General features: G+C 42.9%; 2 protein-coding genes and 1 long non-coding RNA gene across 7 annotated transcripts in view; 2 read left to right on the top strand and 1 right to left on the bottom strand.

Annotated features, from left to right (window-relative positions):
* Window positions 1-2,286: 2,286 nt before the first annotated feature.
* On the top strand, window positions 2,287-6,175 carry LOC145715117 (uncharacterized). Its single transcript, XM_081794712.1, has 4 exons — window positions 2,287-4,839; window positions 4,894-5,079; window positions 5,218-6,054; window positions 6,146-6,175. Exons 1-4 carry the CDS (start codon window positions 2,302-2,304, stop codon window positions 6,173-6,175), a joined length of 3,591 nt encoding a protein of 1,196 aa, XP_081650838.1. The 5' UTR covers window positions 2,287-2,301.
* The window catches only part of LOC144614341 (leucine-rich repeat-containing protein 37A2-like), a 38,112-nt gene continuing 20,159 nt past the window's right edge, over window positions 5,809-23,761 (top strand). Inside the window, exons 1-5 of the mRNA XM_081794719.1 lie at window positions 5,809-7,130; window positions 9,398-9,469; window positions 14,726-14,797; window positions 18,641-18,712; window positions 19,428-19,508. Of these exons, the coding sequence (XP_081650845.1) occupies window positions 6,178-7,130; window positions 9,398-9,469; window positions 14,726-14,797; window positions 18,641-18,712; window positions 19,428-19,508 (1,250 nt within the window). The 5' untranslated portion in view covers window positions 5,809-6,177. The remainder of the gene's footprint in view (window positions 7,131-9,397; window positions 9,470-14,725; window positions 14,798-18,640; window positions 18,713-19,427; window positions 19,509-23,761) is intronic.
* On the bottom strand, window positions 7,304-21,877 carry LOC144614260 (uncharacterized). Of its 5 annotated transcripts, none has more exons than XR_013551885.2 (4): window positions 21,721-21,877; window positions 20,194-20,338; window positions 19,452-19,506; window positions 13,255-15,407 (listed from the first exon to the last, which is right to left on the bottom strand). It is a non-coding gene; the product is annotated as an uncharacterized LOC144614260 (long non-coding RNA). The 5 variants fall into 5 exon arrangements; XR_013551884.2 differs by having other exon boundaries at window positions 20,194-20,334; XR_013551887.1 differs by lacking the exons at window positions 13,255-15,407; window positions 21,721-21,877 and adding an exon at window positions 7,304-8,227 and having other exon boundaries at window positions 20,194-20,473.

Raw genomic sequence — 23,761 nt, 5'->3', positions numbered from 1 at the left:
GATATCCGAGTGTGGTTTTGATTTGTATTTCCCTGATAAGGAGCGACGTTGAACATCTTTTCATGTGCCTGTTGGCCATCCGGATGTCTTCTTTAGAGAAGTGTCTATTCATGTTTTCTGCCCATTTCTTCACTGGGTTATTTGTTTTTCGGGTGTGGAGTTTGGTGAGCTCTTTATAGATTTTGGATACTAGCCCTTTGTCCGATATGTCATTTGCACATATCTTTTCCCATTCCGTTGGTTGCCTTTTAGTTTTGTTGGTTGTTTCCTTTGCTGTGCAGAAGCTTTTTATCTTCATAAGGTCCCAGTAATTCACTTTTGCTTTTAATTCCCTTGCCTTTGGGGATGTGTCGAGTAAGAGATTGCTACGGCTGAGGTCAGAGAGGTCTTTTCCTGCTTTCTCCTCTAGGGTTTTGGTGGTTTCCTGTCTCACATTCAGGTCCTTTATCCATTTTGAGTTTATTTTTGTGAATGGTGTGAGAAAGTGGTCTAGTTTCAACCTTCTGCATGTTGCTGTCCAGTTCTCCCAGCACCATTTGTTAAAGAGACTGTCTTTTTTCCATTGGATGTTCTTTCCTGCTTTGTCAAAGATGAGTTGGCCATACGTTTGTGGGTCTAGTTCTGGGGTTTCTATTCTATTCCATTGGTCTATGTGTCTGTTTTTGTGCCATGAATATGATTCTTATATTAGGGTCAGCTATATTTTTGTGAACCTTGAAAGTGGTCAGGCTATTGAATAGCATCGATTGTGTTCTCTATTGAGTTCTACGATGGTGTGAATGTTACAGGCTGTGCTCCAAGGGAATTTTATAATTAGTAACGAGTCCCCAAACAATTGCCCCCCCCCCACCCCGCCCTCGCCGCTTCACAGTCTTGCAGGCTTAGAGACTGAGAAATCCTAGCTAAGTTTCAGAGGCCTTATTTGCCCATAAGAGTTGACCCTGGATTGGTCTCAGGCTTCCAGCCTGGACAGCTCTTGCAGTGAAAGTTGACTTCCCTGGTCATCAGGTAGAATCTCCATTAGCTGTCAATTCTGAGTAACAACCTTTAAGAACCAAACTAAACCTTTGGGTTGCTGACCTCTCCCTAACATGCTATGGTATCCCTTGTACACGATCAAAATGTTGTAGCTGTACTTTGCCTTAAGGGGAATTGTATTGTCTATAAGGGACATGGGCCATTTCTGCCAATAAACTGTCCAAGCGCATTCTCTCCCTCCCCCTCCCCCTCCCTCCAAAGCATTGTTCATCGTATCTGGTGGGATTTTGTTTCCGGGGAGTAGACACTTGCCTTGTTTCTAACATGAAGTATCAGCTATAGTCCATGGTCTCTATTCCAGAACTCACACTGACCTCTACCTAATGCCTTACTGTCTAGTCATCTGATTTTGAACATTGTTGTTTCCATAGTTTTAACTTCCTGTGTCATTATTCCTTAGTTCCTATCTCTTAAGATGATAGCGTTTTTGAACCACACAGTTGTTAACTTCATGTGTATTTTTTCACACATAGTTATGATTAAAAACTGAAGTGTGAGATGAGAAAACTTCTAGGGAAATGCTTTTATTTTCTGCTTTTATAAATAAAAAGAATGTCTAGTTATTGGGTGCTATCATTGTATACAGCTAGTTTTAGAACAAGGAAAATTCTGAATTGATCTTGTTAACTTTATTTTTTAAATGTTTATTTTTGAGAGAGTAAGCAGGGGAGAGGCGGAGAGAGGGGGACAGAGGATCTGAAGTGGGCTCTAGTGCTTACAGCAGAGACCCCAGTATGGGGCTTGAACTCATGAACCATGAGATCATGACCTAAGCTGAAGTCAGACGCTTAACTGACTGAGCCATCCAGGCGCCCTCTTTTTTTTTTTTTTTTTCCAAACTTATTCACTTTATTTCAGAAAGTGGTAAAATAGCTGTGGAATACAGACCCTGTGAAGAGATCACAGATGCCAGTACTGCAGACGAGCTGCAGGATTTAATTCAAGTATGTGGAGATTAAAGTTCAAGGGTGACATAGCCACTGTAGCCATAATGTAAAGCAACCAGCAGAATTTGGAAGACTTTGGCATTAGCTCTATCATGCTAGATAGATGGGGGGGGGGGGGGGGGGAGTGGTGGCCTTTGCAGGGTGGAGGGAGGCCTGGGCCCCAAGTGATTCTGGGAAAAGGGCCCGCTCTGGTGGTGCGGAGCCCATCTCCAGGGAGCTAATAAAGGTGGTGTAAATAAAGATGTCATAAAGGGTGGGACGTGGGCGGGGAGGGCGCGCAGTTGCTAACTGCCGTGCGCATCACGGGGCTGCCATAATGGTTTGGCTCCCGCTCAGGGCCCGGCGCCAGTACCCCACTCGCCTGGGTCGCTGCGCCCCGGAGCCTCCGCGTGTCATGTCCCGGCTGCGCCTGTTGGCCCCACTGCTTCTCTTTATGTGGCAACCGTTGTGGCTGCTGGTCCAGGCAGCTCAGCCTCCGGAGTGGGCCCTGGACCCTGCCCAGCTGACTTCCGACCCCCTGGAGGCGGCTGAGCCCTGGTCTTCTCGCTCCTCTGATCCCCCGCCCGAATCGCCCCAGGCACTTACACCCCCAGCTGAGCCGGGGGGCTTTAATTACCCGGGGTCCTCTGCTCCAGCCCAGATGTTGGCCCCGCCTAAGGAGTTGACCGAGACTTTGGTTCCATTCCTGGACACGGATTCGTTTGGTGAGCTACCCCCAGGGCCAGATGAGGATCTGAATGACCAGCTAACCCAGCATCAAAGGCTCCCAGAGGTGGTTCCAGTGCCAGGTTGGGATCAGAATCAGACCATAGCTCCGCCTCCTCAACTCAAAAGTAAGACTAAAACTGTAGGTTTAGATCAGGCCGAAGATCACCAGTCATTTGAAATACTTGTTCCATCTCTGGATAGTCAGAGTTCAAAGCCAACAAAGTTTATTGTTTCACCCCTAAACCTGAAGAAAGATCTAGCTCAGCATCGAAGGCTTGCCAAAGTTGTTAGAACTCCAAACCAATTTGCAAATAAAGAGCACCTACAACAACAGCTGCAGGATGATTATTTAGATTCCAATATGGGTCTCCTGTATCCTGAGGAGAACCTACCTATGGGTTTCCCAGGGGGACCAGATCAACTTCCAAACTTCTCTGAGGAGGCTGAAATTTCTCCACCCTTGCAGAAGACCCCAAATCATCTAGAGTCCCCTGAGGAAGCTGAATCTTTTTTGCCCCAAGGGGAGGCTCAGGCTCAGCATCCAGAGCCCTCTGAAGAGACAGAAACATCTCTACTTGAGCAGGAGGCTCCATCTCAGCATCCAGAGTCCCTTAAGGATGGAAATTCAGCAAACCCACAAGAGGCCCCAGCTGAGCCTTCAAGTACCCCTGAAGAGGTCGAACCTTCTTCAGTCCAGCAGGAAGCCTCAGCTCACCCTACAGAGGCCCCCGAGGAAGTGGAACCTTCTCCAACCCCCCAGGAGGCCCCTGCTCAGCCTCCAGAGCCATCTAAGGACATCATATCTCAACTGTTAGCACATCATGAAGTAAATGTGCTATCTCCAAGTCAGAGTGAAGCTCAGAAGCCAAGCTTCCCCAATGTCACTGTTAAACCTCTGGATCTTACCATAACTCTAACTCAGCCTGCGGAGCACCCTGAGGAGGCTGGACCTACCCCAGTCCAGCAGGAGGCCCCTGCTCAGCCTGCAGAGCGCCTCGAGGAGGTTGAACCTACCCCAGTCCAGCAGGAGGCCCCAACTCTAGTTCCAGAGTTCCCTATCGAGTATTTAACTCAACTTGCAGTAAGTGATGAGGTGACATCTCTACCTCTAGGTCAGTATCCAGATTATTTAATGTTTCCCAGGGTTATAGGTAAGCCTTTAGATGTGGAATTTACCACAACTCCAGGGCCTGATAAAGGTGTTGAATCTTCTATAGCCCAGCAAGAGGCCCCACCTCAGCCTCTTGAACATACTGAGGAAGCAGAACTTTCTCTAACCCAGCAAGAGACCTCGGGTAAGCCTCCAGAGGAGGTTGAGCCTTCAAGTGAGCAGGAGACCCCAGGTCAGCCTTCCGAGCCTCCTGGGGTGATTGATCCTTCTCTAAGGCAGCAGGAGACCCCAGCTCAGCCTTCAGTGCCTCCTGAGGAAGGTAAGCCTTCTCTAAGCAAACAGGAACCCCCAGCTCAGCTTCCAGACCGTTTTGGAGAAGCTGAACTTTCTCCAACCCAGGAGGAGGCCTTAGCTCAGCTTGCAGAGCTCCTTAATGAGGCAGAATCTTCAACCCAGCAGGAGACTCCAGCTCAGTCTCCAGGGGAGATAGAATCTTCTGCAACCCTGCAAGAGCAACCAGCTCAGCCTCCAGAGCTGCCTTCCAGGGAGGTGGAACCTTCTCCAACCCAGCAGGAGCACCCAGCTCAACCTCTATGGCATCATAAGATGACAGTTTCACCTCCAGGTCACTACCATGATCAACATTTAAACCTGCCCAATGTCAGTGTGAAACCTCCAGATGTGCAGCTTACCATGACTGCAGAACCCACTACAGAGGTGGGACCTTCTGCAGTTTGGCACGAGACTATAGCTCAGCCCTCAGTGCCTCTTAATGTGGAACCTTTTGAAACCCAGCATGAAGCTCCAACTCTGCCTCCACAGTCCCCTGAGGTTGAATCTTTGCCAGTCCAACAGGAGACTCCAACGCAATCTCCAGAATCTACCACACAGGAGAAACTTCCAACACAGCAGGAGACCCCAGTTCAGTATCCAGAATATCCTGGAGAAGTTGAACCTTCTACAACCCAGCAGGAGGCCCTAGCTCAGCAATCACAGGCCCCTGAGGAGGGTGAATCATCCTCAACCCAGGAGGAGGCCCCGACTCAGCTTCCAGAGGCCCAGGAAGAGGGTGAACCTTCCCCTCTCCAGGAGGAGGGCCAGGGTCAGCACCCACAGGCCTCCGAGGGGAGTGAACCACCTACAACCCAGGAGGAGTCCCCAGCTCAGCATCCACAGACCCCTGAGGAGGTTGAATCTTCAACCCAGCAGGTGGCCCCAGCTCAGTTTCCAGTCCTCCAGGAGTTCCCAGCTATATCCCCTGAGCCCCCTAAGGAGGTGGAACCTTCTCCCACACCTCAGGAGCCCCCAGCTCAGCCTTCAGAGCCCGGTAATGAGGCAGAATCTTTTCCAACTCAGCAGGGAGCCCCAGTTGTATCCCCTGAGCCCCCTAAGGAGGTAGAACCTTCCACACAGCAGGAGGCCCCACCTCAGCCTTCAGACCCTCCTGAGAAGGTGGAACCATCTCCAGTCCAGCAGGAAACCCTATCTCTACCTCTCGAGCCACTTAAGGAGATAGAACCTTCTCTAACACAACAGGAGGTACAAGCTCAGCCTTCAGAGGCCCCTGAGAAGGTAGAACCATCTCCAATTCTGCAGCAGTCTCCAACTCAACCTCCGGAGCCCTCTAAGGAGGCAGAAACTCCTCCAGCCCAGCAGGAGGCCCCAGTTCAGCCTCCAGAGCCACCTGAGGAGGTTGTAGCACAACCTCCAGTCCATAATGAGGTGACAGTTCCACCTCTAGGACAAGAGCAAGCTCAGCATCCAAACTTGCCCAATGTTACTGTTCAGCCTGCTGACCTGGAGCTTACTGTAACTCCAGAACCTACTGTGGAGGCTGAGCAGTCTACAATCATGCAGCAGACTCTAGCTCCTCCAGAGGACACTGAGGTGACACCTCCACATCCAGAGCAGGTCCAGGCTCAGCATCCAAATTTGACTGAAGTCAGAGTTCAGCCTTTAGACCTGGAACTGACCATAACTCCAGAACCCACTACAGAGGTTGAAACTTCAACCACGCAAGAGATCCCAGGTCACCCTTCAGAGCCACCTAAGGAGGTTGTAGTTCAGCCTCCACTGTTTCAGGAGGTGACAGTTCCAACCCCAGATCAGGATCAAGCTCAGCGTCTGTGGTTGCCGAATGTAACAGTTCAGCCTTTGGACTTGGTGCTTACTGTAACTACAGAACCCACTACGGATGTTAAACATTCCTCAGCCCTGCAGCAGACTACCGCTCCTCCAAAGGACCTTGAGGTGACATTTCCACATTCAGAGCACATTCAGCATCCAACCTTAACTAAAGTCACAGTTAAACCTTTGGACCCAGGGCTTACCGTAACTCCAGAATCCACTACAGAGACTGAACCTTCTCTAACCATGCAAGAGACCCCAACCCAGCCTCCAGAGCCACCTAAGGAGGTTGTTCAGTATCCGTCCCAACAGGAAGTGACAGTTCCTACTCCAAGTAAGGATCAAGGTCAGCAACCAACATTGCCCAGTGTCACAGCTCATCGTGTGGACTTGGGGCTTACCATAACTCCAGAACCTACTACAGAGGCTGAACATTCTACACCCGTGAAGGAGACTACAGCTCCTCCTCCAAAGGACCTTGAGGTGACACTTGCACATCCAGAGCAGGTTCAGAGTCAGCATCCAAACCTGACTGAAGTCACAGTTCCACCTATGGACCTGGAACTTACTGTAACTGCAGGATCCAGTGTGGAGACTGAACCTTCTCCAACCATGCGAGACACCCCAACTCAGCCTCCAGAGCCACCTAAGGAGGTTGTAGTTCAATATCCATTCCAGCAGGAAGTGACAGTTCCAACTCCAAGTAAGGATCAAGGTCAGCATCCAGCATCACCCATCATCCCATTTCGTCATGTGGAGCTTACTATAACTCCAGAACCTATTACAGAGGCTGAACATTCGACAACCCTGAAGAAGACTACAACTCCTCCCCCAAAGGACCTTGAGGTGACACTTGCACATCCAAAACAGGTTCAGAGTCAACATCGAAACCTGACTGAAGTCACGGTTCCACCTATGGACCTAGAAATTCCTGTAAGTCAGCAACCAGAGTCATTTGAGACAGGTTTTCCTCCAACAACTGAACATCCTGTGGTGCATTTTGTAAAGTATACCTCAGAAAAGGCATACACAACTTTAACTTGGCAACCAGAACAGAATGCCACCACAGACCTCAAAATATGTGAGCGCTGTACCTGCAAAGAGGAGACACTGTCGTGTGTTGGTCTCAGCCCACAGCAGAGGCTCCGCAGAGTGCCCGTGCTGGAGCCCGACACCTACAACGGCACCTTCACCATCTTGTAAGAATCGCCTTTACTTGTTTGTTCTCTGCCTCCTGCTTGACATGGCAGTCTCTTCCTCAATGTCGTCCTGGGCCTTCCTCATCTCCCCAACCACGTTGACTGACTTTCTGTTTTTACCTTTTCTTTGTCAACTATCCCTTATCTTCATTTTCCTTTTTACTACTGTTCGCCCTTCTGCAATCTTTTACTTGTAATTGTCCTTATTCTTTTTCCTTATCCAATTTTTAGCCCCATTATTTCATTCCTTAACCTCTACTCTCCCATTTTTGCTCCATCCTCTATAATAGGATACAACAGAGTAGTGAAGAGTAGAGATTCTGGAACTAGATTGCCTGCGTTTGGGCCGAGGTCTGTCATCTATTAGCTTTGTGACTCAGTTTCCTTTTCTGTGAAATGGAAATTATGATAGTTACCATCTCATGGGATTATGGTGAGATCTAGATGAGGTAATACATATGAAGCACTTGGATCAGTGCCTGGCGAAATATGAGTGTTAGCTGTTATTATTTTGATTCCCCAGACCTCATCTTTGACGCCCGGCCTTCCACATACAGTACTCAGTTTGGGCCCAACCCAAGAGTAAGTACTATGGGCGCCACACTAGGATGAAATCGTCTTCAGAACATGAAATGACAGGTGGGAAGAAAGGAAATGGTCATAAAAAGGGAGGTGGCATGTAATTAAGTACTAAAAGAGGTACCATGGGTGTTGGAATTCAGCAGACTCTGTAATCAGCGGAGTATGGAGGTCAGGGAGAGCTGCATGGATAAGCTAACACTTTAGCTGAGACTTAAAGAGTGGCTCTGATGTGTTAAATAGAGAAAAAATGGGTATAAGTCTAGGCAAAGGCACGGCTGCAGGAATGATCAGGAATTAAGAATTAGGTTAAGCAGTTAAAGATCCAATTACGAGAAACCTTGACTATCAGCTAGAGAGGTTTGAACGTTAGATTCTGAGTTATAGAGAGCCATTGAAAGTTTTCAAGCATGAGATATACAGAACGCTGAAACAGGATTATTTTCAGTTCCCCATATAGGCCGATCTGGAGAGGAGAGCTTGATCCAGCGAGACCAGATAGAATGTTCTAACAAAACCTGGGAATAAAGTAACAAGGGGCCGACTCAGAGTGGCTGAAAAGAGTAGAAAGAAAAGCCTTGAGAGCACTGCAAAGGAGGAAGTGACAAGATAGACTAACTGATGACAGTCGCGGGTGGGGTGTGCACGGGAAAGAGAAAACTCAGATATTACTCTGAAACTTCTGTCCCAGATAAGGAGAATGATGGAAGTTGAGGCATCTTTTACCAGGGAACACAGAGCAACCAGAAGGCTTCAGGTTGACTGGAAATGTCCACCAGGCACATGGGCAGATGGGTATCTGTTTTGAATTTATTCCTGACTCCCCTGAAAAAAATGTGTATATAAACTGACCAGGTAAGCTGTTGCTGAGGGAAGAGGACAAAACTAAAGGTAAAGATTCAAAGTCATACGCAGAGTTAGCGGTTGAAACTGAACCTCAGGCATTTAATAGCTTCTCTTAAACATGTGTAATTCATGGATACATGAATTATCATGGATACTTTTTTTTGTTTTTAATGTCACAGGTATAGAGGATAAAACGTGAAAATCCCACCCCACCCTCCCTACCACTCATAAGATAACTCCTGTCACCTTTTTGGTGTGTGTCCTTCCTTCCCATCTCTTTCCTTTGCATTTTTTCCTAATTTCCTAATGAGGGGATACTTTTTAATTCCTTGCCCAGTGATTTGTTGCTTTTCCCTATACAATATGTCTAAGAAATCTTTCCATGTTAGTTATTCTAATTTCTAACTTCCCTTATCCTTCTAACACCTAGAGAGGTTTCAGTAGAGGGCTTCTTTACATTTGTTTGCTGATAATGGTAAATTTTTTACCATTTTTTTCGTTGAATTATTATTTTCTCATTGATTTGTGGAAGGAACCATTTTAGACACATAAGTGATTTGGGGGAAAAAAATACTTATCTCCAGAGTAATTAACAGGCGTTATCTACCCAAGGAATGGAACAAATAGGAAGTTCAGGTTCTAAGGAGCTGGCTTGTTTGTGCCAGTGGCCCCACGCTATCTCTTTATTAATTGCACCACCTGGGATGCTGATAGCCGCGGAAATTAGAAAGTTGGCATTTACTGCATTGGAATATTCCCCACAAGGTTGCCAGTGATTCTTTTATTTATTCTGTTCATTCCTTTCCTACCTATTCAAGGATCTGAACTGTGTTTCTTCACAGAAATTTCCAAGGAAACTCTATTTCTCACATTGATGAAAATGTATGGAAGGGATACCGTTGGGCTGAGAAACTGTGAGTATATTCTCTCCAAATACGAATACAAAAAAAAAACAAAAAAAACAAAAAAAAAAAACTAACTGCATTCTAAGGTCCTTCTTGGTCCAGAACTTTGAAGTCAGTAGCTCTGAGGAAAGGTGTTTCCCCTTCCATATCCCAACTCGACCTCTACCGATTGCAATTCTGTGTTAATTTTTTTTTTAACGTTTATTTATTTTTGAAACAGAGAGAGACAGAGCATGAACGGGGGAGGGTCAGAGAGAGGGAGACAGAGAATCTGAAACAGGCTCCAGGCTCTGAGCTGTCAGCACAGAGCCCGACGCAGGGCTCGAACTCACGGACCGCGAGATCATGACCTGAGCTGAAGTCGGCCGCTTAACCGACTGAGCCACCCAGGCGCCCCATCTGTGTTTATTTTAAAAATTAAATTTGGCAGGTTCCCTTTAAAATTAGAATCAATTTCAACTTATTTTCCATTATACAAGGAATACGTGATTATAGTCTCAATATATAAAAATGAAATAACAGGGGGGCCTGGGGGGCTTATTCGGTTAAGTGTCCAACTTCGGCTCAGGTCATAATCTCAACGGTTCGTGGGTTCAAGCCCCACGTTGGGCTCTGTGTTGACAGCTCAGAGCCTGGAGCCTGCTTCGGATTCTGTCTCCCTCTCTCTCTGCCCCTCTCCTGCTCATTCATTCCCTCTCTCTCTCTGTCTCAAAAATAAATAAACATTAAAAAAAATTTTTTTGATGAAATAACAGATCTAGTGAACACCTGCCTTATGTTCTAATCCCCCCACTGCTGGGATAGCCACTACTCTGGATTTAGTATATATCCTTCCAGACCTTTTTCCATGCATTTGCCTACATACATATTTACAGCAAAATAGGTTTGTTGTGTGATTTTCTTATCTTTTTTTTACATAAATTGTAACATCCTACAACTCGATTCTTTTGCTTCGTGGTATGTCTTAGACTTTTTTTCTTCCAGTACATAGAGGGTTACCCCATCCATGCAAGCTGCTGCATAATATTCCATAGTATGAGTGTATTACGATTTAGTAATTCCCCTCCTGATGGATGTTTAGGCTGTGTCCAGTTTTCTTATTACATGCATTGCTGCATGGACCACCTCATACATGCATCTTTGTGTACGTGGGTGGGTATTTCTGTAGAATAGATCCCTGGAAATGGAACTGTTGGGATGAAGACGATGTCGATATATACAATTTTAATTGCCCTCAAAAAAGGTGTGCCAATTTACACACCAATCCATACACCATGACAGCATTCATTTCCTCCTACCCTCCCACTCTTGGATATTCTCCATTTCTTGGCTGATCTGGTGGGTGAATAAAATGGGTCCCTTCTGAATTTGAATTTTTCTGATTACGTATACATTTAAATATCTCTGTATGTTTCCTGGGCATTTGTGTTTCTTGTCTGAATTTTCTGTCCTTTGCCAATTTTGTTGTTATCTTTTTTTTAAATTGATTTGTAGAAAAAGTCAGTGTAGACACAAGTAATTTTGGAAACAATATTATACTCAAAGTAACTGACTGGCATTTTTCATGACAGATTGTGTGTCATATCATTAGTTCAACTTGGGTAGATAAGTCATAAATGACTTCTGAATTAATAATAAAAGACATAACAGTCATAGTAATCTAAATGTAGGGATTATGATCCCCCTAAAGTAGATTCCCCCCTGCCCCTTAGTCTGATAACCTTACTGGTAAGGGACAAATGGTAGAACAAGGTAGTTGTTTTCTTATGAATTTTATGAATTTCTTAAATACTATATATAGTTTATATTTTCTCATGATAGTATCTAACTTGGAGATCTTATTTCCCAAACTTGTAAGAAAAATGAAAGTAATTTGGCACAAGGAACAAGAGAGAGTGGAGAGAGTGGGTAGGCTGAGGGACAGGGGTAGGAGAAAAACTTTGAATTGTGTATTATATACCTTTGGAATTCTGAGCCATGCAAATATATATTACCTATTAAAAAAATAAACTGAAATTAAAAAAATATTTTTTGAAAAGCGTGTATTTGGTAGTTTATATACTAGAAGATGAATCTGGTAAGATTTGATGATTCTTAAAAAATTTTTAAATGTTTATTTATTTTTGAGAGAGAGAGAGAGAGAGAGAGTGAGTGAGCAGGGAAGGGGCAGAGAGAGAGGGAGACACAGAGTCCAAAGCAGGCTCTAGGCTCCGAGCTGTCAGCACAGAGCCTGATGTGGGGCTCGACCCCACAAACTGTGAAATGATGACTTGAGCCGAAGTCAGACACTTAACCAACTGAGCCACCCAGGTGCCCCAAGATTTGATGATTTCTAATTCAGCTTGAGGGTTATGCCTTGTAAGACAGAAGTTTTTAACTATGGGTCAATAGTCCCCTGGGGCAGGATTTTTAACCTTTTTTTCTATATATCAAATTTTTAAAAAAAATTTTTTTAACATTTATTTATTGCTGAGAGACAGAGCATGAACAGGGGAGGGGCAGAAAGAGAGGGAGACACAGAATTGGAAGCAGGCTCCAGGCTCTGATCTGTCAGCAGAGAGCCCAATGTGGGGCTCGAACCCACGAACCGTGAGATCATGACCTGAGCTGAAGTTGGACACTTAACAGGCTGAGCCACCCAGGCACCCTTCTATATATGTATTGATGATCTGCAGAAGCTTATGTTCTTGGGATAATGTTTTCAAATGTATAATAAGTTAAAATATATAGGAAAAGGAAATTATGTGGAAATAGAGTTTTCAAAAAATTTTTAAAAAGATTAGTGATATAGCAATAAATCTGCTTCTGTTAGAATATTAAATAACAAAATATAATGGTACGCCTACTAACTATTATAACTTCAAGGTACTGATGAGAATAAATGATATTTTGAGATATCCACGCCAAATATGTGATATGAAAATATCTGATTTCTGCTGGGGACCAAATTAACTACACTAATCTGTGGTTTGTTGCCTACATTCATAATGGAAGGAAATGCTAATTCTAGTTAGAGGTTTGTGAAAATAGAGATGTGATTCTATTTCCCATCCAAGTTTGGCACCCACAAATTCAGTCCATTCTATTCACGGACCTGAGCCCTAAAGGGATGGTCTGCAAATTGAAATCGCATGCACACCTTTGCACGTATTCAAGAAAGTGCAGTTTTCTAGGGAAAGGGTCCATTCCATAGCTTTTATGAAATTCTCAAAAGGTTCTTGTCTCAAAAGATTGAGTCACAAATTGGGGCGGAGGTGGAGAAAGACATTTGTTTTCCTGTGAAGTTGTACTTATTCTCATAAATGATGATAAATGAATAATTTGTTTTAATTAAAAGTAGTATATTTGCAAATTGATACCTGTCACTTTCTGAATTCATTCAACAAATATTTATGGAGCATCTCCTATGTCCCAGGATCTGTTTTACATGCCAGGGATATAAGCCCAAGAACAAAACTGACCAAATATCCCACTTGTCAAGGGGTTTACAAATATATAATATAAAAACAAATATGTAAATATAATAAATACATAGAATTTCAAGTATTGGTAAGAAATCAGTGGCCAGATCTCTCAAGTTTTCTAATTTATTCAACGACCGTTTCTGCTGCTCATAGACTGAGTTTTTTACTAATGATAATACTTTTCATTCATATAATCTTGAGTTGGTTCTTTTTATTAGATGTACTGTTTACCTCTGTCTGAGGATATATTAATGATGCTATTCTACATTTTTTATACTGTTCATTTTTGAGAGAGAGAGAGAGACAGAGTGCAAGTTGGGGAGGGGCAGAGAGAGAGGGAGACACAGAATCGGAAGCAGGCTCCAGGCTCTGAGCTTCAGCACAGAGCCCAGTGCAGGGCTTGAACCCATGGACTGCAACCTGAGCCAAAGTCGGATGCTTAACCGACTGAGCCACGCAGGTGCCCCATTAATGTTGGTATTCTCAAATCCTTTTGTGTTTTCTCTGTTAACTGTGTCATTGACTATAAGCTGTTATATTTGTTTTTTATTTTCTGTCCTGAATAGAATTGGCTTTCTCACTCCATTTGGTCATTCCTGAGTGCAATTTATCTTTGTAGTTGAGATTTGACTTGCTTCTGTTTTCTGGTCCTAAGGAAGAGGTGAAATGAACCACGGGGCTTGTTATTGGTGACAGGTCCCCCTGAGAGTTAAAGAAGAGGTGGGAGGTGACTTCTAATGGCTAGTCAGAGTGTATACCCTTCCTCCAGGGTTCTGGGACCCTGCCCCCTTCTAACACCAATGGCTCCTGCCTGGAAGAAAACACCCTTTGCTGCCAGATCCAAGGAGGAAGGATGTGGGCTTGATGTGCTGTCCTTGGTCCTACTGCAGTATCCCAGCTAATCACCCTGTAGGTGGCTCCAAGGCATTTCTGGTGGGGAGTGTTTGTAGAGCTACTCCCTTGGCTTTGAGCTAAGGTTGTGGATTTTCTAATTGTATCTTTTCTAATCATCCTTAGGGACTTTGGTGGAGTTTGGAGTTTGGTAGAGACTTGGCATGTTTCAATCTGCCAGCTTGAAATAGCACAACCTCTTAGGAAGACAATTTTGTACCCCTGTTAAATCCTGGAGAAACTTAGGCAAATGTGTACTAGGATATAAACAGAAAAATGTCCAAAGCAGCACTGTTTATAATAACTAAAAATTAGAAAAATCTAGTATCCACCAACAGTAGAATGAACAAATAGTGTTACACGGGTATTTACTCTATACTTATTAAACTGAGCATTTATGTTATGTGCATTTTATGCACATTTTTAGTTCTCACAGATATTTTTTAGTTGGGGAAAAAAATTAGATGGCTTTACTTGTAGCACTGATATGGTTATAAATAGGGCTTCCACAATAAAATTTGGGAAAAGAGAGGAGGAAGTGGCAGTTCTGTCCATGTTTTTGCCACTCAGGGCTGGGTTCTAACAGAGATTTTGTGATCCAGAGAGTAGGCATTAAATGTACATTTTGGTGTGAAGAGTGGATAGGGGTGTGTGTGTGTGTGTGTGTGTGTGTGTGTGTGTGAGAGAGAGAGAGAGAGAGAGAGAGAGAGAGAGAGAGAGAGAGACAAAGGAGTATGTGAGAAGAAAAGATTTGAATCAAACAGCAGAGATCACCATCCCTACATTAAATAAGAATTAGTGTATTTGGTGGCACCATTACCCAGGTTTCTCTCACATCTAGCGGTCCTGTGTAGCAAATAGTTGTAGTTATTTTGCATTTTGACCCAGAAATGACCTTTTCATTTTGCAGAATTCTCAGGGACAATTATCTGACCGAATTACATAAAGACACATTTGAAGGCCTGCTATCCCTCCAGTATTTGTAAGTTAATCAGTTCATCATTTATTATGAGTTTTTAGTTATATTATTTATTAAAAAATACAGGGTTCAAATTGGATAATTGCAACAATTTCTTCTAACAGTAGAATTCTATAATTCTCTATAGTGGAATTCTATAATTCTCTCTATTAAATTCTATAACTCTGTAAGTCTGTGGGGACCCAGCCCATCTCTAGCATTAAATACCTCCTATGCATTTTCAACTTTTTAATTTTATAGACAAGATATAGGAAAAAGCCCTTCAGTTGTAGAGGAAAAGGGGTAATGAAGTCTGAGCAATTATGGACACCCATATGAACCTTGTTATGTAAGTGTTCATATACCATCTGCTTTTATTTATATTTATTATTTATGGCCCATGGATCAAATCCTGTGTATGGTCTGTCTTGATACAACCTATGAGTTCAGAATGATTTTCATGTTCTTAAAGGGCTGTAAAAGAGAAAAGAAGAGAAAGAAACAGAGAATATGTGACAGAGACCGTATATGGCCTGCAAAGCCTAAAATATTTACTGTCTGGCCTTTACAGAAAAGGTTTGAAAAAGTTGGCTTAGTAAAATGAGAGGAATTGAAGTTAACCTCAAATTGTCACCTACAAGACAAGAAAATATAGAACACTTACATTAATTTGAATGCCATTAACCCAGAATTTTTAAATAATTTAATCTAAATTAAATATTTAAATATTAAATATTTAACTAAGCAGGTGAATTATGTAAGCAGTATTACCAAGTACATATTAAATTATTAAGAGATTAAGGATTTCAGTGTGGGAAATTTTATTAGTTTATTTTTTTATTATTATTTTTTATGTCATTTATTGTTAAGTTAGCTAACATACAATGTGCACTTGGCTTCAGGAGTAGATTCCTGTGATCAGTGTGGAAATTCTTATGCCACCATAAAAATAGATGTTTAAAATGATGGTTAAGGGGTTGGGGCTCCTGGGTGGCTCAGTTGGTTGGGCGTCCGACTTTGACTCAGGTCGTGATCTCACAGTTTGTGGGTTCGAGCCCCGTGTCGGGCTCTGTGCTGACAGCTCAGAGCCCGGAGCCTGTTTCAGATTCTGTCTCCCTCTCTCTCTGCCCCTCCCCCACTCATGCTCTGTCTCTCTCAAAAATAAATAAACATTAAAAAAATGATGGCTAAGGGGCACGTGGCTGTCTCAGTCATTAGAGTCTGCAACTCTTGATCTCGAGGTTGTAGGTTAGAGCCCCATGTTAGGTATAGAGATTACTTAAAAAAAATGAAATCTTTAAAAATATAATGATGGTTAAGTGGTATAGTTAGAAATGTTTACACTAAACAAACATCAGAAATGCCTCTAACTTCGCTAATTACAGAATAAACATCTCTCCAGCCTCATTGTCAAGGAAGAAATGTTTGCATATATCTCTGTACATTAGACATACAGAGATACTAATGTTCTTTGCTATGGAGGTTCAGTGTTTATTCTTTGTCCATGCCATGCAAAGCTGTGTATTTCATTAATCCTTTTTAAAAAATTTTTTTAATGTTTATTTATTTTTGAGAGAGAGAGAGACAGAGTATGAGCAGGGTAGGCACAGAGAGAGAGGGAGACACAGAATCCAAAGCAGGCTTCAGTCTCTGAGCTGTTGGCCCAGAGCCTGATGCGGGGCTCGAATTCATGAGCAGTGAGATCATGACCTGAACCGAACGAAGTCAGATGCTCAATCGACTAAGCCATCCAGGCGCCCCTCATTAATCCTTATTAATGATATGCTTTAGAAAATAGATTCTTCTTGCAAATGTGGAAGGCTTAAGGGTAGTGAGTAAAAAGAATCTCATATGACACTAAAAATAGCCCTTCAAATTATCAAACCTTCCAAGTCTTAGGGGACAACCACTTTGTATTGGTCTTCTTGGCTACCTCTGCCATCTGGGCTCCAAACGTTACAAACACAGTTTGGAGAAAACCAAAAGAGACAAACTGCGCAATGGATAGGGCCTTTCATTATTTCTACTATGAGGTACTTTGTAAGCCAATTATTTCATGTCAGGTGAAGTGTTCTCATTCATTTATTCAAAAAAAATGTGAATCAAACCTAAAAAAGAATGTGACAGGCCCTATGCCCAGTACCATAGGCACGCAGATGGTTAAGACAGGCTTCCCACCCTTGTAGGAACTCATGATTTCACAGGGAAAATAAACAGAAGCTTAAACCATAATGCCTAAGCACTAAATGGATGATGAAGCACTGACAAAGTGCAGAAGAGGGAGCCACAAAGTCGTAAAACCACATTTCTTTTCAGTCGTTTTGCTCCTTCTACTCACTACCCAGCTGTTAATTTATTTTATAAATATTTGAGTTTGTTCTTTGTCCATGCATCAGTTTTAAACACAGTAGACAACGCAGATGAGCAAGACTAGTCCATACTTTCATGGAGTTTATGCCCAGAGGAAATGGAATGCCAGAATAACTATATTAAGAAGAAATTGGGGCACCTGACCGGCTGAGTCAGTAGAGCATGCGACTCTTGATCTCAGGGTCGTGAGTTCAAGCCCCAGGTTGGGCGTGGAGTCTACTTTAAAAAATTAAAAGAAGGAGAAGGAGGAGGAGGAGAGGGGGAGGGGAAGAAATGGATTTGGGCAATGAGAAGTATAAGTTGTTTTTGGAACACAGAAGGGGGGGGAAGACTTCAAGTTGGATCAGGGAAGTTACTAGAGAAATACTGTTTGAACAGAACCTTGAATGGCTATGACGTATCATCAGATAGACATCTTGGGAAGAATATGCTTGCAAGATAGAGTGAGTGAAAGGCAAAATGCAGGAGAAATTTCTTTGGTATCTGTAGAGTAGGAAACTAGAGCCGGATTTAGGATTTTGAAGGCCTTGGATGATATGCCAGGCTACCGTGTTATCACAGCAGTGCTCTAGGACAAACTTTAGACTGCACCAGGGTCACCGGGAGGCCTTGTCAGAACACAGGTTCCACCTCCACAGTTCCTGATTCACTCAGTCCAGAGTAGAGCTGAGAATGTGCATCTTGAGTAAGTTCCCAAGTGACTCTGATATTTGAGAACCACTCCTGGAGAATTAATCTGGTGACTGTGTGCAGTATAGATTAGAATGGGAGAGACCAGAGATGAAAATGCCAGTCAGAAGATGGTGGTACCCATGTAGGTGGAAAGTGAGGGACTCGGCTGAAATCCATGGAAATAAGAGGGTCAACCATAATCAAGAATGGGTGTTTCCAAATAAAAATCCAGGACCGTGTTGTTTTTTTGTTGGCCCCACTTGCAGCTGAAGCAATTGATAAATTCATAGACCGTTTAGGCAACGTACAACCAAAAATAAATTTCTATTAATATGATAATATAATTCTGAGTTCGTTCAAAGTTAGGTATTGATTAGAGGAGTAACTTCTTTTCAAGTTAAATGAAAAGGTATCTTTTACCTCTTCTGGTATTGACTTGGTGTCAAGAAGTAGAACTAAACCAGGAAGGTGTGCTAATGTGAGAATATCCCTTTTAATGTTAGAAATTATATGTGGCGATCACAACTTTGAGCTCATAATTTAGAAATTGATGAGGCCACAAACAGTCATTTAATCAATTCTTCTGCTCTCAGGAAACATTACTTCCAAGATCTATCAAGATCTATAGTTGTATATTTTATGTATGAAGATCACAAAGGTGAGACTCTTAAGAAAGGTGAGGACAGGGTTAGGGGCTCTGGAAGGTTCAATTAACAATTCCTAATACTCAGAGTTTAGCCAAAAGCTACTTATTCAATACTACCATCCTACTAATTAGATATCTTATAGCTAATTGAGGCAATATTTTCCTTTTCCTTTTCCTAGAGATTTATCCTGCAATAAAATACAATCTATTGAAAGACGTACATTTGAATCACTACCTTTTTTGAAGTTTATGTAAGTTACAAATATAATTTCATTATATTTGGAATTTGTATTAAACTTAATTGTAAACCTCTTTGTTATTCATTTGGAATGAATGAACCTTTATTAGTCGAAAGCTACTAAAATTATGTAGCAAATCTTTTTTTGTCTGTGGCAAAGTTTGGTGTGAGAGTTATTATAGAGATCAGAGTGAATCGTTCTAGAGCAGCAGTTCTCTGCCAGGGTGATTTTGCATCCAGGTGACACTTGGTAGTGTCTGGAGACATTTTTGATTGTCAGACTGTAGATGTGCTCCTGGCATCTAGTGGGTGGAGGCCAGGGCTGCTGTCACACCCTACAGTTCACAGGGCAGCACCCCCCCCCCATAACAAAGATTATCCAACCATAAATCTCAACAGTGCTAAAGTTGTGAAACGTTTTTCTAGAGAAATAAACTTACTTCTCTAGAAAAAAATACTTACTTAACACAAGTATTTATTGAGCATTTACTGATTTGTATCTAATGCACCACATGTATAAACATGAAAGTATAAATCTTTCATGCAAATATTTTTTTAAAAAGGCAAGTATCTTTCCTAGTGAGATTTCTTTAGTGTATGGAGAGAGTATTGTGGTTATGTTTCATTATCTATAAATTAGAATCACTGCCAAAGGATAAATATTCTGAAAGAATATCTTTTTTTTCTCTTTGTTTGTCTTGTTTTTGTGTGTGTGTGTGTGTGTGTAGAAATCTTGGTTGCAATTTACTCACCGAACTGAGCTTTGGAACATTTCAGGCCTGGCATGGAATGCCGTTTTTACACAAGCTGTAAGTGAAATAGAAAATGAATACATGTAAAAAAAAAAAAAACTACATGTAAAAATATCATACAGTGATTGGTTAGGTGTGTGTTAATAAACCCAGTATGAATTCTGGAAAGTAGGTCTTAAAATCCATTTTTTTTTCAAATGAGGAAACTAAGGTACAAAGAGGCCAAGAGACTTGTCTTAACTCCTAAATGGCACTCTCTGCCCTCCCTCATACCCAGCTTTGTGTGGGCAATGAAAGCCCCAAGCAAGTAACACCCAAGTCAGTATTATCATGGGAATTCGTGACAGTGATGCTTCCCCAAGGTGTGCATGGTCCTTGAAATCCACTTTTGAATTTAACTTTGATTCCTGCTCATGTGCAAGTTTCCTATGCAAAAGAGAACTTCAAAGAACTAAGTTTAGCACAGAGTTCTCCAGGCAGCAAAAGGTGTGGGTGCTTCTTGAGCCATCAGGAAAGCAGAAAGAACTCCTGAATGCCTGCCACAGGGCACTGCTCTCCATGTGTTTTCTTTCCTGACCACTCTTCAATTAAGAAGTATGTTATTCCCTTTCAGCCGGAAAATTCTGTGATTTCTCTGTAAAAAAGCAAATCATACTGGACATGTTCAGTGGCCTGAGGGGGATTTTTAGACTCAAGGTTGAAGACCCTCCTCTAAAGCAGACGCTGGAAAAGACTGTCTTACTGTCTTGTGGTTCAGAAATCCGATTTCACAGCTTATCTTCCGTTAGATGAAAGTGTTTACGGTGTGTCCGGAGCTGGAGTAAGTTCCTGCGGGTGCCCAAGAGCAGGGGCCTCCTCTCTCCTCTCATTAATTTGCTGATGCCTAACTTGGGGAAAGAATACTGAGGGTCAGTTTTTTGTTTTGCCGGCATGCCAGAGAACGGGCTCATTGAGTTTCTCCACCAAGAGGTTTTAGTGGTGTCAATATAATGTCTTAAAACTCACCACCTCTACTAAGCATCTTATAACACCGAGAGTCTCTTCGAAGAATCTGAATTTCATAGTTAGGTAGGCAATACAGGACAAAATAGGGTGGAATCCGTTGATAACAATGAATGAATTCATTGAAAAACACTCAGTGCCACGCGCACTCTATGTCGACAGTGTACTAAGTACTGGGGGTACAAAGAATACACAGGGACTGTCCCCAAGAATCTTTCATACTGGAAGGAGAAAAAGATGGCCGTTGATGGGAAAACGTATGTGAGCCATGCTGGCATCAGTGCAGCAGGGTAACGAGCTAGGGGGTGACAAAGTAGGGGATGGTTGTGGAATAGAAAAGATTTGTTGTGGAAAAGGCAACAACTTGCTTGTGTTGAGTTTCCACGTTCATCTTGATGAAGTTTTGGGGAGATGGTGGGGAGTCGGGAGCCGACGGCCAAGAAAGAATTCTTGAACATGTCTTTGGTGCAAAAAGGTGATTTTATTAAAGCACAGGGACAGGACCGTGGGCAGAAAGAACTGCGCTGGGGTTGTGAAGAGTGACAGGTTATATGCTATGGAATTGGGAGGTCAAGTCAAAAGGGAAGTCTCCAGAGGGACTGTGATATGTGAAAGAGGACTCCTAAGACACCAGAGGCCTTGCTATTGTCAAGCTAAGGTTGTTTTTCCCTCTAGCAAAGCATTAAGACAGTAGGGAGTTCCTGGAGAAATATTTTATTTGCCTGCCTCAAGTATCTGTCAATAGGCTGCAGGTTATAAGGAAATTTAATTTTACCTGAGATTTCCTTCTTGCCTTTGTTCCCCATATCACTATGGAGGGGTGATGTGGGGGCTCCAGGAAGCTGATTCTGTAGGTTTCTGGCGATTAGGCTATTGATAAGATTGCCTTTTTCTTGTAATTTACTAAGATATTTGTAAACTGATGGAAACTCCTATCTTGCCCGACTGAGATCTCTTATCAGTTAACCATTTGTTTTCTTTCCTTTCCTTTGTCCTCGAGCAGCCAGAATCACACATATCCCACCTGGGGCGGGGGCATGTGCTAACTTGTATCTTGCCCTCAACTTGCCTCATGCTCCCTCATCGATCTTACATGACAGAAAAAGGTAATTAAAGAACCAGAGCTAGCTGGTATTGAGAATAAATTAATACTCATGTCATGTGTGTTATGCCCAGAATTCGTGATCCCCAAATACCGCCAGGGAGCCGAGTCCGATGTAAAAGCAAAAGAGCCTTTATTCGAGCTAGCTCGAGCTCAATCCCCTACCTGCACTGATGCAGAGGTGAGATACCGGGGAGAGAGAGCCAGTTTCAAAAGGACAAAGGTTTTATTGGGGCCTAGGGGCAGTTGGTGAGGTAATGGCTGTGGCCTCAGCTGATTGGCTGGGGAAGGGTCCTGGGGAAGAGTGCTGTTAGGCAGGTGGGGGGGGGTGGGTTACCCAAGGGGAGGAGGTGTGGTCAAGGTGAAGGACACAGAACAAGATGGAGTCAGCCGGCGTAGGCCCGCCCTTTCAATGTGGTTTGAATAGAGCTGTACTACTAAAACGAATTCACAGTTAACTTCCAAAAAATTATCACAGTACAGTAAGTGTGTATTGGAGGTTGGGCTCCTTGTTTGGGGCCAAACTTTTCTTTTCTTTTTTCTTTTTAACGTTTATTTATTTATTCTGAGAGAAAGAGAGCATGCGCAAGGGAGATGCCATCCCGTGAATTCAGTCACGTTATTACCTATGTGACTTAATTACTGGGGTGTTTATAAGTTGAAACAATATTTTCTCCAGCATTAAATAAGTTTGTAAACCTTTTGGGCCCCAGCTGAGGTGGATTTATCTTGAACTGACTGAAGCTTAAACTTCAGGTCTTCTCACTTACATAGGCCCCTTCCAAAGTCTTGGGAGGGACCCTCGCAGTTCCTGTACACATAATTTTGCATGTTTTGATGAGGCAGGATTTCCCAAAGTAGATGAGGTTCAGACCCTACAAGGCCTCGATACACCCCTGGGTTTCAGGTAATTCTATCTCAGTAAGTTTTTTGAATGAAGCCTCTTAAGTTATTGATAAACACTGAGTGAACACGTTAGCGGTGTGGTAAAGTCTATTTTGAATCTGAAATCCACCTCAAAGCCATGCCAAGAGTTTATTAATAAGGTACCACTTTTTGAATGGTAGTAATAATCCCATTTCTTTCAGATGAAATCAGGAATGAAATATATTATGGAAAACCAACAGTGGTTGATAATCCTAAATGTTAAGTATACTTTTTTTTTTCCTGACTTTAAAGTGCTTCTCCTTCATTCACCTACACAGGTGCAGACCGATGGCTTATTTTAAAAAATTCACTTCATTGCTTCTAACAGTACGAGCTCCATGAGTTTAGAAGCCGAAGGACTCTACGATGTAGAAAGGCTGTACCTTATCGGGATAGAGCACATTCACATGCTGGCTCGTCTGTGGCGCATCAGTATTGTGCCAAGAACATAAGCTCTAAGGGAGAATAAGGAAAATCTAAGCCTTACCCCTTTTGAATTATTGTTGACAATATCGTTGAGGTAGGTGTGGCCACCCTCTGAAGGCAAAGTCGAGCCGCAGTCACATTGACGCCCTAACGCTCCCCCAGTCAACCGGCATCTGCTTCCTTTTAGACGGCTGCGTGCCCACACAAGTTGACACACTTCAGGATATTGTCATCGCTTTTTGGTACGTACTGGAAATCCTGGCAGCTTCTTCTCAGATTCAGAAAGGCATCAACGTTAAGGATGAAGATGACAACTCAGGGCTGTCCTTTTGGGGTGATTTAGGGTAACTTTTATTATTTTCCGTGTGTGGTAGTTCAGAAGCTTTGCGATAGTCATACCCAACTGTTACTTTTCTTCTCCCAGCTGCCTCTGATTCTTCCCACGTATATGCCAAGGCATCTTCTTTCTCTGGGAAGCATGGTAGTTGCTCCTCTGCCCCATATCATTTCTTTAATACCTACCTCTGTTAGGTATTTACTGCGCTCTGGCACTACGCTAAGACCTTTCGCTTGTGCTGCAAGTAAGACAGTGTGTCTTAAACTCTTAGAATAGAGCCTGGCACGTGGGAAATGCTCCGGACGTGGCCCCTCACACGCCACTTCATTTTCGTTTTTCCAGCAACTCTTGTGATACAGGTAGTATCATCCTCATTTCGGGGATGAGGAAGTTGAAACTCAGAGACATCGGGTGACTTGCCTAGGTTCACACTGTCAATAAGTGACAGAACCACTTAAGAAGCTTCGCGAGTAATACAATTCCGCATTCCCTGGCACTAGGTAGGACCTGAATGAC

This window comes from Panthera onca (assembly GCF_046562875.1).
Source record: "Panthera onca isolate mPanOnc1 chromosome E1 unlocalized genomic scaffold, mPanOnc1 haplotype 2 h2.Chr16_ul_10, whole genome shotgun sequence".
In the NCBI taxonomy this organism is placed as follows: Eukaryota; Metazoa; Chordata; class Mammalia; order Carnivora; family Felidae; genus Panthera; species Panthera onca.
Note: the sequence above shows the minus strand (reverse complement) of the source record. Positions and strands in the feature narration are given on the sequence as shown.

Excerpts from the sequence above, each read along its gene's own strand:
- LOC145715117 (XM_081794712.1), top strand. The coding sequence starts at position 2,302 with ATGGTTTGGCTCCCGCTCAGGGCCCGGCGCCAGTACCCCACTCGCCTG. Across the intron at positions 5,080-5,217 it reads CCCCTGAGCCCCCTAAGGAG|CAGGAGGCCCCACCTCAGCC; the intron begins GTGGAACCTTCT and ends CCTTCCACACAG. Across the intron at positions 6,055-6,145 it reads CTCCTCCAAAGGACCTTGAG|AATCCACTACAGAGACTGAA; the intron begins GTGACATTTCCA and ends CCGTAACTCCAG.